The sequence below is a fragment of the Gobius niger genome (assembly GCF_951799975.1).
Source record: "Gobius niger genome assembly, contig: SCAFFOLD_82, whole genome shotgun sequence".
In the NCBI taxonomy this organism is placed as follows: Eukaryota; Metazoa; Chordata; class Actinopteri; order Gobiiformes; family Gobiidae; genus Gobius; species Gobius niger.
The window spans coordinates 62,397-76,331 of NW_027639275.1; the positions used below are offsets into that span (position 1 = coordinate 62,397).

A 13,935-nucleotide genomic window follows, 5' to 3' on the forward strand; every position below is an offset into this window, starting at 1 on the left:
GAGCGGGTGTTGCTTGGACTTTTCCAGTTACCTGCATCATTTGCCTTTTTGGTTGAAATACTGAAAAGCTAATTAGAAAGAATGAGGGACAAAGTGTAAGCAGTCGGTCCACTCTTATAATAAACACATTTTCAACAGTAAAAAATGAATTCAGACACATTTCTGAGGAACAGTTTTAATCAACTCGTACTTTTACATTTACAGAGGCATAATCATTTTAGATACAAAAAACATTAAAATAAATATGAATAAAAAAACAGTACTGGGTTTGCTCCGTTTGAGTTCAGTCCCTGTGAAAGAACAAAAGAACATGAGCAGAAGGAACAGGAGATGCTGACCTGAGATGTGGATCTGTGTTCACCTGAGTGAGCGCGGTGGTTTTGCCGTTACCCGTCCGTCGGCGGCGGCGGCGGCGGCTCAGAGCTCACGCCGGCGCAGCTCTCATACTCCGGGTCGAGCTGCTCCTCCTTTATGGCCAAACGCTTCGCATCCTCTGCACAAAACAGACACAACATGAGCCTCTGAACCAGCCAAACTGTCCCTTTAGAACATTTATTTGTGACGTTCTGTCTGAAATCAGTCCAACATGGAGCCAAAGTCCACAAACGTCTGTTCTTCAGTCGCTCCCGCTCGACATCGACGCCTAAAGCTCAATGAAATGAAGGGAAATGGGTAAAGAAATGTCATAGTGAGGAGTGAGGAGTGATTCAGATGTTTCTTCTTCATTCAGCCACATGATTAGAGGAGCGGGGCCCCCTTGTGGCGAAACACTATAATTCACACAGGTACCTCTTACCTAGCCTGATAAACCACATCCACCTTCTTTCAAAGAAGGTGGGTGTGGCCACGCACGGTAGACAAGTTGTTGATTGGCGGCTAAGGCCGAGCCGAACCAATCACGACCGTCACAGAGAAATGAGAAGGTTACGTCACTCGCTGCACCGCTATGTTTTTAGTTCAATTAACGTTAACATCAGCCAAAACTAATCATTGGATGAAGAAGTGAAGGATTCTGCCTCGCGTTCTCCGCGTGAGTTTATATTCACTTCATATTTGTTTAATTGGACACAGCTGTCGTCACGTCCGCTAATCGCTAATTGGTTTATTTCACTGACAATCTGTGCGCGTTAGGCCCGCCCGTTCAAACTGCTCCAATTGCTCCGTGACCAGACTAACTCCCTGCATGGAATGAACAGGGAAGAGTCTGGCAGAGCCAGGCAACCTCTTACCACCCGCCTGAACCAAATGCCTTCTGTCCTCGTTGTTGCTGTGTTGCGTCATTTTTGTTGAATTTTTGACATTTTTTTTGTTGAATTTTTGTCACATTTTTGTCTAATTTTTGTCACTTTTTGGTTGAATTTTTGTCACATTTTTGTCTAATTTTTGTCACGCCTTTGTTGAATTTTTGTCACATTTTGTTGAATTTTTGATATTTTTTTGTTGAATTTTTGTCATTTTTTTTTTTGAATTTTTGTCACATTTTTGTAGAATTTTTGTCACTTTTTTGTCACTTTTTGGTTGAGTTTACATCCTTCCCATCCCTTACATCTTCCCATTTTTAGTGGCCGTTTTGGTGCTTTTTCCCCCCAAGCTGCTCCTCCTTTATCGCCAAACACTTCGCATCCTCTGCACAAAACAGACACAACATGAGCCTCTGCGCAACGAAAGCGAGAAACTGTCCCTTCAGAACGTTCATTTGTGACGTAATATTTTTTTTCACTCAAACTTTGCTGTAAATACTGTTTAAAGTGACGTTAGCCGCAGTTAGCTTTGCCCGTTAGCCTGTTAGCTTCTTCTTCATGATTACATTAGTGTGTATTGCTTTCTCCGGACCGGTGTCAGTGAAGTTGCAAACATGGTTTTCTGTCCAGAGACACCAGGGGGCGATGAAAGACCCTCCAATCATCCCATAAACACTTGTATCACCCCCACAGGGATGACGGGGAGGGTTTATTAAGGTAAACACGTTACTTAGTACTGCTTTAAAGGACTAGACCACCTGTCTAAAGGGGAACTATATTGTGAGGCGTAATAATACCAGGAGTAGTCGGGCGTCCGCACAGTAAAGTGAAGATATTACCGGCAGCTTCTTCTTGGAGCTATAGAGGAGCAGAGGCTAAATGCTAACGCTATAGAGGAGGAGAGGCTAAATGCTAACGCTATAGAGGAGGAGGGGCTAAATGCTAACGCTATAGAGGAGCAGAGGCTAAATGCTAACGCCGTCTGTGCTAACGTGACTGAGGACACGCGTGAGGACCAGACAGGTACAAATGAGCTCGTCTAAGGTAAGAACATGTCTCAGTCTGGAAACACACTGTCCTTTAACCCCTTAACTCCCACCTGAACCGAGCACATTTTCTCCAGTTTGGCTTTACCCCAATCCAAAAGCTCCTGGAAAAAAGCAACAAAACTGAGACGAAAACAATGATGGAAATGTGACAAAAAAGTGAGGAAACATTGACGAAAAAGTGATGAAAAATTGATGAAAAAGTGGCAAAAATGTCACAAAAATGTCAAAAGGAAATTGACGAAAAATGACCCAAAAAATTCAAAAATGTGATGAAAATTCGACAAAAAAATTACCAAAAAATGACCAAAAAAGGACAAAAATGTGATAAAAAATGTGAAAAATTTGATTAAAAAAATTGACGAAAAAATGACAAAAAAATTACAAAAATGTGATAAATATTCGACAAAAACATTACCAAAAAATGACCAAAAAAGGACAAAAATGTGATAAAAAATTGACGAAAAAATTCCAAAAAAGTTACAAAAATGAGTTCAATACCCAACAAAAAAATGATGGAAAAAAAAAATCTGAGAGAGGTCAAAGAGCAACTAAACACCATCATCAGCATCATTTAACAGCTGCATTCCTTATCGTGATTCACAGTATTATGGTTGATGGTCTGAGAGCGCGTGAACTTGTTTACCTTTGGCCAGGTCCAGGTCGAAGCAGTAGCGCGTCTCCTCCACGTCCCGGCTCGGCTCCGTTCCCTTCAGTCGGTCCCTCAGCTCCTTCAGTTTGATGTAGAAGTGAACTTTGTCCTGAGCGCGAGGAAACTGGGCGCAGCGCGGGGACGACGACGGCATCAGGAAGCAAACCTGGGGGACGGGAGGGTTTTAGAAACGAGCGGCGGAGGCGGAGAAGAGGAGGAGCTACGAGCTGGTACCGTCTCCGTTTCTGGGATCTTGTACGGCTGAAGCCCGAACTCCAGGTTCTTGGCTTTGACTCCGAACGTCTCTTTGCAGAAGATCTCGTAGATGCCTTTAAAGAACCGGAGAACAAGAGTTATTAAACCTGAACCCGCAGGTCTGAAGGTTCAGGGTTTTTTTTTTTTTTTCAGTTTCTCCAATTTTTTTTAATAAAAAAAAAAAAAAAAATCCTAAAATTTTTCCCAATATTTACTTTTTCCTTTATTTGAAAAAAATAAAGGAAAAATTGGGGAAAATTTTAGAAAATGAAATTCTTTCACATTTTTTCCATTTTCTAAATTTTTTCCCAATTTTTCAATTTTTTCCCCATTTTTTACAGTTTTGTCTTATTTTAATTTTTTAATGTTTCAACTTGTTTTTCAAATTTTACCAAATTCTTTCATTTTTTTGTTTTTAAATTTTTTTTCCAATTATTTCATTTTTTTTCATTTTTTTTTTTCAAAATTAAATTTTAATTTTCAAGTTTTTATTTTTGCATTTTTTTCCAATGTTTTTTTTCAATAAAAAAATAAAATAATAATTTTCCTCAAATTTTTCCCAATATTTACTTTTTCCTTTATTTGAAAAAAATAAAATTTGGGAAAATTTTAGAAAATTAAATTCTTTCATATTTTTTCCATTTTCTAAATTTTTTCCCAATAAATTTCTTGTTCAATTTTTTTTTTTCAAATTTTACCAAATTCTTTCATTTTTACATTTTTTTCCAATTACTAAATTTTTTTCAGTTTCTTAATGTATCGTTAGCCACATAGCATATTTGCCTAAGTCATTTTGTATTGTTAAAATGGCAATATGAGAAAACAATTTGTTTCCTATAAAACGTCTTTTTACATGTTTTCCAAAATCAAAACAAAAATGAGTTAGGCAATTATGCTATGTGGGTAACGTTTTATTTTTTATTTTTTTTACAATTTTCTACATTTTTCCCCCCAATATTTCTTTTTTTGTTTTTCAAAATTAAATTTTTATTTTCAAATTATTATTATTTTTTGCATTTTTTCCAATGTTTCCAGTTTTACCTAATGTTTATTTTAACAAACCGGTAGATGCCTTTAAAGAACCGTTTAAAGAACCAGAGTTCTAAACTTAAACCCGCGGGTCTGAAGGTTCTCGCTGACCTTTCCCGTTGAAGGCGGCGATGAGCGGTTTGAACGTCTGCAGTTTGTCCAGCAGCTGCCGCCCGCCCTCCCGGATCTCCTTACTGCAAAACCACCAGATAAAAACAGAACCATGTCAGAAAAAACAGAACAATGTTAGAGGGACATGTACCAGGTCTGCACGATCACACGGACATCACTGTGTGGGAGGAACACGGGTTTACAATATCCAGGACAAATGTGGGAAACACGGGGCAAAAAATGTTTAAAAAAAAAATTACATTTGGGAAAAAAATACAGAAAAATTGTGGGGAAAAATAGGAGAAAACTTTGAAAAAAATTAAATCTGTGAGAAAAAGAACAATCAGGGAAATTGAAGGAAAAAAAGATCTGGGTGAACTTGTCTTTATCATCGTTATGTTCCCACAAACACAGAGACTTCCACGTCTGTTTCCTGACAGGGAAGAGCAGGACCTGCTGAGGTCTTTGCTGCCCGGCGTGGTGCGCTCCACCATGTTGGTGAAGCCGATGCCGTATTTCTGAGGAAGACTCTGGTCGTCCAGGGAGTTCAGCTGCTTCTCCGTGAGGCCGGACAAGAACAGGCACTTCCCTGAAACACACACACACGTCAGACACATCTGACACATCTGCATCTGCATCTGCATCTGCATCTACATTTACATCTGCATCTTATCCACATGCTCCCACACATCTGTCCCTTTTAAAATCCAGGTTAAACTGGCTTTTACATAGAACTCAGTGAATTACCGTAAATGCTCTAATAGAGGCCGGGGCCTTTATTTACTCCGGGGCATCTCGGACCAGGCCTTTATTGGAACCAGGCCACAATTAGAGACAGGCCTTTATTTGTATTTGAGCAAAACGGACGACCAGGAAAATGAAGAGAAACGAGATTTGTGTCCATTTGCACCTAAAATATTAGGTTCATTTATTAATGAACATTTCAAACCCTCTCCCAGCGGCTGGAACATTGACGCCTTTTATTTTGTCGGGACAACAGGAAGTGTTTCGTTGCTGTAGGCGGAGCTTTGACATCAATGTCACTGCAGGTTTCTGTTTCGTTTTTACCGCGGACCGGATTATTTGTTGTTATCTTGTGTAAAAAGCGAGTTTAGACGGAGCGTTTGTGTTTGTGATCGATCATGAGACTGACCCGAGAGAAGACGAGACGCTCGCGCTGATGGGAGGAGTTATTTTGAGGCGTGGGACTGACCTGCACACGGAGCAGCTGGACGTGCTTTGAAGACGCGATGGAGACTTTATTAAAACCCTGGAGGGTCATAAACATTTGCCCTGTTTCCAAATATGGTCACAGGAGGTTTGAAAAGTGGCTAAATCTGTGTCAAAGTTACGCTGGGATCAGCTCCTCCGCAGCGTCGCCCTCGGCCCGGGTTCAGTTTGTTACTTCCTGCACCTGAGTTTTCATTTACACCAGTATGAGACAAACTCCTAACATGGGGAATATTTCTACTGCTATAGTTTCTAATAAAAGCCCCAGCCGGATTTGCCTCCGCCAGCCGCGAACCCAGCCCCTGTTAGACCCGGCCCCTGTTAGACCCGGCCTCTGTTAGACCCGGCCTCTGTTAGACCCGGCCTCTGTTAGACCCGGCCCCTGTTAGACCCGGCCTCTGTTAGACCCGGCCTCTGTTAGACCCGGCCCCTGTTAGACCCGGCCCCTGTTAGACCCGGCCCCTGTTAGACCCGGCCCCTGTTAGACCCGGCCTCTGTTAGACCCGGCCCCTGTTAGACCCGGCCTCTGTTAGACCCGGCCTCTGTTAGACCCGGCCCCTGTTAGACCCGGCCCCTGTTAGACCCGGCCCCTGTTAGACCCGGCCCCTGTTAGACCCGGCCCCTGTTAGACCCGGCCTCTGTTAGACCCGGCCTCTGTTAGACCCGGCCTCTGTTAGACCCGGCCGCTAATGGAATACAGGCCAGTATTAGAGAATTTACGGTGTTTCTAGGATGAGATCATTTTGTGATTTTAAATTGTTTTATCTTTCTGTGAAGCACGTTGATCTTCCTGTTGTTGTCAGATGCTATAAACTATATAAGCTATTTGCTATTTCTAACTCTGGCGTTAACAATGTGGCATCTGTGCTTTAAAACCCGCCTGTTTCTTCTATTCTAACAACAGTGTAGTTACTGATTTATGATACACTGTCTTAATAGTTACTGACAGAAGTGGTTCCCGGGGTTGGGGTAGTGGTGTCCTTTATACGCAGACATTAATCCAGGGTTAATCCCAATCTGAAACACACAACACAATGTATTACACCTGTACATTTGATGCTGTTATGGATAAATCTGACAGGAGTTAGATCTGTGAGGTTTATAAACACTCACGATGAGGATGTCCAGGCCGCCCTCGATGACGTCGGGAAGTGTGCGTGACATCACTTCCTCCACGGACAAACCGTCGAATCGGTTCAGGTTGCGTTTCTTCTTCTGCGCCTCCTGTTCGTCCGGAGTCAGCGGCGGCTTCTTACCGGGACGGCCGCGTTTCCGTTTGTCCGGAGAAACTGGAGGAACGAGCGGAAGGAGAACGAGGAGAGACGTTAAACAGGAGGGAAGAGGAAGTCACTTTTAGACTTTAGTCTGGGTTTAACCGGGACCCCTGACTTCAGAGTGACCTCTCTCTACCGTCTCCTTTATGGAGCTGTGACATTTTAGTTATTTTTTGATACCAGAACTTTACCAATACTTTTCCCGATACTATTATCATCTAGAGCCATAAAACAGATGATTAATGTTAAGTTATTTAATTTATTTTAGATTTACATCATTTATTTGAGGTGGAACAACCAAGAAACATCCTTTAGCAACAAAATGGCATTTTGTTTTTAACAAATTTCTCCGTCATTTCCCCCAATTTTTATCTTTCTTTCTTTCCCAATTTAACCCAAATTTAAAGATAAATATTTTCACACTGTTTCCCCAATTTTTTCTTTTCAGTTTCTCCAATTTTTTTTCAACTTAAAAAAAAAAATCCTCAAATTTTTCCCAATATTTACTTTTTTTTTTATTTGAAAAAAATAAAGGAAATATTGGGAAATATTTTAGAAAATGAAATTTGTTCACATTTTTTCCAACGTTTCTGTTTTTTTCCAAATATTTGTATTTTTTCAGTTTCAATTTTTTTTTCCAATTTTCCTTTTTTTTCCCATTTTTTTTTTCCTCCAATTTTTCCCAATGTTTCCAGTTTTGCCTCATTTTTATTTTTTAATTTTTCAACTTGTTTTTCAAATTTTACCAAATTCTTTCATTTTTTGTTTAATTATTTAAAAAAAATTCAGTTTCTTATTTTTTTTTTTACAATTTTCAACATTTTTCCCCAATATTTCATTTTTTTTCTAAATTAAATTTTTATTTTCAATTTTCAATTTTTTGCATTTTTTCCAATGTTTCTGTTTTTTTCCAAATATTTTTATTTTTTCAGTTTCAATTTTTTTTCCATTTTCGAAATTTTTACCCAATTTTCCTTTTTTTTTTCAATTTTCCCCAATGTTTCCAGTTTTGCCTCATTTTTAGTTTTTAATTTTTCAACTTGTTTTTAAAATTTTACCAAATTCTTTCATTTTTTGTTTTTACATTTTTTCCAATTATATAAAAAATGTTCAGTTTCTTAATTTTTTTTTTTTTTTACAATTTTCGACATTTTTTCCCCGATATTTCATTTTTTTTCAAAATAAAATTTTTATTTTCAAATTTCAATTTTTACATTTTTTCCAATATTTCTGTTTTTTCCCAAATATTTTAATTTTTTCAGTTTCAATTTTTTTTCCATTTTCGAAATTTTTACCCAATTTTCCTTTTTTTTCTAATTTCTTTTCCAATTTTTCCCAATGTTTCCAGTTTTGCCTCATTTTGATTTTTTAATTTTTCAACTTGTTTTTAAAATTTTACCAAATTCTTTCATTTTTTATTTTTGCATTTTTTCCAATTCTTATTTTTTTTTCAGTTTCTTAATTTTTTTTGTGACAATTTTCGACATTTTTTCCCCAATATTTCATTTTTTTTCAAAATTAAATTTTTATTTTCAAATTTCAATTTTTCAATTTTTCAATTTTTTGCATTTTTTCCAATGTTTCCAATGTTTCCAGTTTTACCTAATTTTTATTTTAACAATTTTCAACTTGTTTTTCAAATTTTACCAAATTCTTTCATTTTTTGTTCCAATTATTTAAATTTTTTTCAGTTTAATTATTTTTTTTTTACAATTTTTGACATTTTTTCCCCAATATTTCATTTTTTTTTCAAAATTACATTTTTATTTTCAAATTTCAATATTTTGCATTTTTTCCAATGTTTCTGTTTTTCCCCCAAATATTTTTATTTTTTCAGTTTCGATTTTTTTTCTATTTTCTAATTTTTTTCCCAATTTTCCCCAATGTTTCCAGTTTTGCCTCATTATTTTTTAATTTTTCAACTTGTTTTTCAAATTTTACCAAATTCTTTCATTTTTTGTTTTTACATTTTTTCCAATGATATAAAAAATGTTCAGTTTCTTAATTTTTTTTTTACAATTCTCGACATTTTTTCCCCAATATTTCATTTTTTTTCAAAATTAAATTTTTATTTTCAAATTTTTCAATTTCAATTTTTAAATTTTCCAGTTTTACCAAATTTTTATTTTAACAATTTTCAACTTGTTTTTCAAATTTGACCTAATTCTTAATTTTTTTTCTTTTAAATGTTATTTTATTTATTCCACATTTCCCCCTAGAATTCCCTCCCCCTCATTTTTTCTTCAGTTTTAACCGTCCAGCAGCACCATGGTCATACAGCTGTAGAGTTAAAGCCTCACCCTGAGCCGTGATCTGCTGAGGCTGAGGCTGAGGCTGAGGCTGAGGCTGAGGCTGAGGCGGAGGCTGAGGTTCCATCTGACGCTGCGTTTGATAAAATCCTCCGTATTCGTCGGCCGCTTGTTGCTCGTCAAACCTCGGATTCTGAAACTGAAACTGTCCGACTCTGTGTTCAGTCTGAGGGAAACCGTCCTGAGGAAACATCTGCGCAAACGGGGAGCTGCTCTGGGGGAACGGCGCCCCCTGGTGTTGGCTCGTCGGGGAGTGGCCGCTCTGAGGGAACGACCACCCCTGGTGTTGGTACGTCGGGGAGCCACAGTGACCGCTCTGAGGGAACGGCGCCCCCTGGTGTTGGCTCGTTGGGGAGTCACAGTGATCACTCTGAGAGAACGACCCCCTCTGGTGTTGGTACGTTGGGGAGTGGCTGCTCTGAGGGAACGGCGCCCTCTGGTGTTCGCTCATTGGGGAGCCACAGTGACCGCTCTGAGGGAACGACGCCCCCTGGTGTTGGTACGTCGGGGAGCCACAGTGATCACTCTGAGGGAACGGCGCCCTCTGGTGTTGGCTCGTCGGGGAGTGGCCGCTCTGAGGGAACGGCGCCCTCTGGTGTTCGCTCATTGGGGAGCCACAGTGGCCGCTCTGAGGGAACGGCGCCCTCTGGTGTTGGCTCGTCGGGGAGTGGCCGCTCTGAGGGAACGGCGCCCTCTGGTGTTGGCTCGTCGGGGAGTGGCCGCTCTGAGGGAACGGCGCCCTCTGGTGTTGGCTCGTCGCGTGGGGGAAATCCTGGGGGTAGTTTTGGTAAAAGTCTGAGTTTTCTGGATAAAAGTCTGAGTTTTCTCGGTAAAATCCCTGTTGGTTCTGAGCGTTCGGATCAGAGAAGTGAGAGGCCGGAGGGAAAAGTCCTGGATCCGGAGGCGGCTGACCCGACGAGCACCTGGACACGAGAAGATGCGACAGATCAGTGTTAAAAAATACGCCAAAAAAAGTTACGACACTGCAACAACATGAGGGAAAATCATATATGTAGCTTCTAGCTCTGTTGTTATGCTATTTCCTTCTGCTGTGTATTTATATTTCTACTCCTGCAAAAGTTGTATGAGCGGAGAGAGGGGGAAAAACCTCCAGAAAACACTTATATTTATCACAAAAAATACTAGTCCATAGTGGTAGAGGTACAATGCTTCATATAAATGCCTATACTTTACTTTGGAATGGCTAAAATAGCAGATACAGATCATTTAAAGCCCCAGAGAAACCATTGAATATATTTTTTTTAATTGAAAGATGTATTTTAAAAGTGCAAAGACATGGAACATAGACAATTTCAGCACTAATGTCTGAAATCTAAGGCTAATCTGGTCTAAATAAACAGTAAAACCGCCAGATCAGGTGATTTCTGATGTTAAAGTCCATTTTAATACGAATAATAGTGTTTTCCCCCTTTTCCTAGGACCAAATAACACGTTATAATAATGAAATCTCAGCCCAAACATATTCAAACACAGTGGAAAAGCTCCAAAGTGAGGCTGAAATCAGGTGGAAACGTCCATTAAAACACGATTTTACGCGTTTCTTTGCTCCGTCCGTGAAGCCCGCGCCTTAAACCTTAGAGAAACATAATAAAACCCTGAAAATCTGAATATTCGGAGAAACAAACCTGTCAAACATCGCGCAGAGCAGTTTGTTGGTAGTTTTAGGGGGAAGGGAACAAAACAAAGACCTTTAAAAGCTCCACTTCCTGTTTCCGCCGTGACCGCTCCCTCTGCTGGTCAGGAGGTGAACTTACGGCGAGCTAAAACGCTTTTTTATAAACTCTACGAAGCGATAATACTTAAGAAAATACGCGGGTCGAGCCTGCGTGATGTTGTACATTTATTTAAAGCGTTAAGACTCGGAATAACCTTTGAAAACAGACATTAAAACACAAGTTAGTTTCCTCGTAGAAAAGCGTCACTCGATCAAAGATGGCGGATTGTTCAGGCAGTCGCTCAAAGTACAATCATGACTCGCCTCAACTTTAACCAAAATCAAACTTTTAATAAAACGAAGTAACAAACAAACTAATTGACAGTAAAGTGATGGATTAAATGTGGAATCTCCGCGAGTTTGTTGTATTTTGGTTCAGTTTAAATCAGAGTGAGACTTCTTTCCTTCAGCTCCCGCTCTTTGTCAGCGGCACAGCCCGGACTGCGCATGCGTGTGTCAGTCGGCGTGTGTTTCACCTTCTGCAGAGATGACATAAACAAGGTGAGTTTGCCTCATTTAACCAGTTTTAAAGCCGAATACGGGATTAAAATATGAGGACTGCTCTTTGAAGCGAACACCGAATCTTCCCCAACCATTTAGTCACGTAAAAACAAACAGATGTAGACGTAGTTTTTAGTTTTACTTTCAAACGCTCACAAAATGTTGAACTGCAAGGCCGTGAGAACCCAGGGTGCTGAGCATTTTCTCCAGTTCAGCTTTACCCAAATCCTGTAGGCCAGTGTAGCGCCTCATTTGAAAGCTAAGACCTACAAAACTCATCTAAATGGATCTTTTTTCCATCACATTTTTTTTCAATTTTTTTGAAGAGGGGTATTCAACATATTTTTGTCATTTTTTGGTCACATTTTTTTTTGTCTTTTTAGTCTTTTTTTGTCCTTTTTTTGTAATTTTTTGTCATTTTTTTGGTCATTTTTTTTATTTTTTAGTCATTTTTTTGTCTTTTTTTGACACATTTTTTGTCATTTTTTTGTAATTTTTTGTCACATTTTTTGTATTTTTTTGTATTTTTTTGTCATTTTAGTATTTTTGTTTATTTTTTGTCATTTTTTTGTCATTTTTTTGTCATTTTTTGTCACATTTTTATTTATTTTGTATTTATTTATTTTTCATTTTTTTTGTCTTTTTTGTCTTTTTGTCACATTTTTTTGTCATTTTTTAGTCTTTTTTTATTTTTTGTCATTTTTTGTCACATTTTTTGTCACATTTTTTCATTTTTAGTCATTTTTTTGTCATTTTTTGTCACATTTTTTGTAATTTTTTAGTCTTTTTTTTTTGTCATTTTTTATCACATTTTTAGTCTTTTTTTTTGTCATTTTTTGTCACATTTTTAGTCATTTTTTTGTCATTTTTTGTCATTTTTTGTCATTTTTTGTCAATTTTTTGTCATTTTTTGTCATTTTTTGTCTTTTTTTGTCATTTTTTGTCATTTTTTTGTCATTTTTTGTCATTTTTTTGTCATTTTTTGTCATTTTTTGTCATTTTTTGTCATTTTTTGTCATTTTTTCTCACATTTCCATCATTGTTTTCGTCTCAGTTCTGTCTCTATTTTCACACCTTTTTTCCAGAAGCTTTTGGATTGGGGTAAAGCCAATCTGGAGAAAATACGCTCAGTTCAGGCGGGAGTTAAGGGGTTAAATAAATAGGAAATAAGCAAAGAAATAGTGTTCTGGGGGGGCAATCTTGTCTCTCTCAGCTTCCCCGAGCCAAAATATCTTCCCACGGCCCTGTTGAACTGAACATAATTATGTCATTTCCTGTAATATGATGCATTTACTATGTGATTAACTTCTTCATGAAAAACAAATGCCACATAAAAAGCCAAATCTGAAGGAACTAAACCCTCGTCAAAGTGAAAGAATGTAATAAGTACTAATAAAGCTGCTGTGTCTCCTCAGCTCCTCCTGGTCAGATCTTCCCGGTTGGACCTGGTTGGTGTTGTCGTCGGTCATCATGCCGGCTGGAGTGTCGTGGCCGCGGTATCTGCGCATGTTTGCCGCCAGCATCGCGTCCATGTTCCTCGGAGCTCAGGCTGTGCATCAGTATTACCTCCCGGACCTGGTACTGCGCTCACTGATGTTTAACGCCTCAGCCGAGTCTGCTTCATGATGTTGTTTTGTTGATTCCAGAGCGTCCCGGACGTCCCTCCCAAACCCGGCGAGCTGAAGACCGAGCTCAGAGGCTACCGGCTCCGGGAGGAGGCCAAGGCCGCGCTGGAGACCATCAAAAACCAACAGAAGCTGGACTGAAACGCCGTATAAGAACTGTTACAGACGTCCGACCACCACAGAGGGAGGACTCTGACGCCATGAACAAGGTCTGCACCACGGCGGCAGCAGATCGGAAGAAGAACTTTGTTGTAATTGTCCTGAACGGAAGAACAGTGATGCTAAACCGGGGCTAACGCTCACATCTCGAGCTCCCCAGTGCACATGAACGCACCACAAACTGTGTCTAAACTGGGGGAAACCCATGTCAAATGTAGAAAATCACATTGTTAAAGCATCAATGAAACTATGTCTGAATAAAATATGTAAAGACTTCCAGAGGGACTGTTTGAAAACCACTCACCTCTTTGGGATCTGCTAAATTACAACTATTTCAAATGTGATTTCATTACGTTTACGACCGGCCCAAACCGTCAAAGGAGATCATAGAGGAACTTTTACCACAACAGCTCAGAATATGGTTGTTTTTAATGGACTCGTTCAACAGTTTATTAACCTCTTAACTCCCACCTGAACGGATCCCATTTTCTCCAGTTTGGCTTTACCCCAATCAAAAAGCACCAAAAATAGCCACAAAAAATTAGAAGAAAACAAGGATGTAAACGCAACAAAAAGTGACAAAAATTCAACAAAAATGTGACAAAAATGTGACAAAAATTTAACAAAAATGTGACAAAAATTCAACAAAAATGTGACAAAAATGTGACAAAAATTTAACAAAAATGTGACAAAAAATCAACAAAAATGTGTCAAAAAATTAACAAAAAAGTGACAAAAATTCAACAAAAATGTGACAAAAATTCAACA

The 13,935-nt window shown here is 38.8% G+C and overlaps 2 protein-coding genes across 3 annotated transcripts; one reads left to right on the forward strand and one right to left on the reverse strand.

Annotated features, from left to right (window-relative positions):
* Positions 1–269: 269 nt before the first annotated feature.
* LOC306982647 (uncharacterized protein) lies at positions 270–10,904 on the reverse strand. 2 transcript variants are annotated; one of them, XM_079583115.1, is made up of 11 exons: positions 10,794–10,904; positions 9,220–10,070; positions 9,139–9,183; positions 6,678–6,853; positions 6,512–6,581; positions 4,788–4,923; positions 4,335–4,417; positions 3,174–3,268; positions 2,934–3,105; positions 362–493; positions 270–290 (listed from the first exon to the last, which is right to left on the reverse strand). In XM_079583115.1, the coding sequence occupies exons 1-10, from the start codon at positions 10,802–10,804 to the stop codon at positions 387–389; spliced, it is 1,746 nt and encodes a 581-aa protein (XP_079439241.1). In that variant the 5' UTR covers positions 10,805–10,904; the 3' UTR covers positions 270–290; positions 362–386. The 2 variants fall into 2 exon arrangements, with proteins under 2 accessions (XP_079439241.1, XP_079439240.1); XM_079583114.1 differs by having other exon boundaries at positions 9,139–10,070.
* Positions 10,905–11,316: 412 nt separating this feature from the next.
* On the forward strand, positions 11,317–13,264 carry uqcc6 (ubiquinol-cytochrome c reductase complex assembly factor 6). The gene is made up of 3 exons (XM_079583110.1): positions 11,317–11,383; positions 12,799–12,961; positions 13,030–13,264. The coding sequence occupies exons 2-3, from the start codon at positions 12,854–12,856 to the stop codon at positions 13,147–13,149; spliced, it is 228 nt and encodes a 75-aa protein (XP_079439236.1). The 5' UTR covers positions 11,317–11,383; positions 12,799–12,853; the 3' UTR covers positions 13,150–13,264.
* Positions 13,265–13,935: the final 671 nt, after the last annotated feature.

Coding starts and splice junctions, on each gene's coding strand:
- LOC306982647 (XM_079583114.1), bottom strand. Junction 6,854..9,138: donor TCAGCAGATCACGGCTCAGG/GTGAGGCTTTAA, acceptor TCGTTCCTCCAG/TTTCTCCGGACAAACGGAAA. Junction 3,106..3,173: donor AGATCCCAGAAACGGAGACG/GTACCAGCTCGT, acceptor CCCGTCCCCCAG/GTTTGCTTCCTGATGCCGTC.
- uqcc6 (XM_079583110.1), top strand. CDS start 12,854: ATGCCGGCTGGAGTGTCGTGGCCGCGGTATCTGCGCATGTTTGCCGCC. Junction 12,962..13,029: donor AGTATTACCTCCCGGACCTG/GTACTGCGCTCA, acceptor TGTTGATTCCAG/AGCGTCCCGGACGTCCCTCC.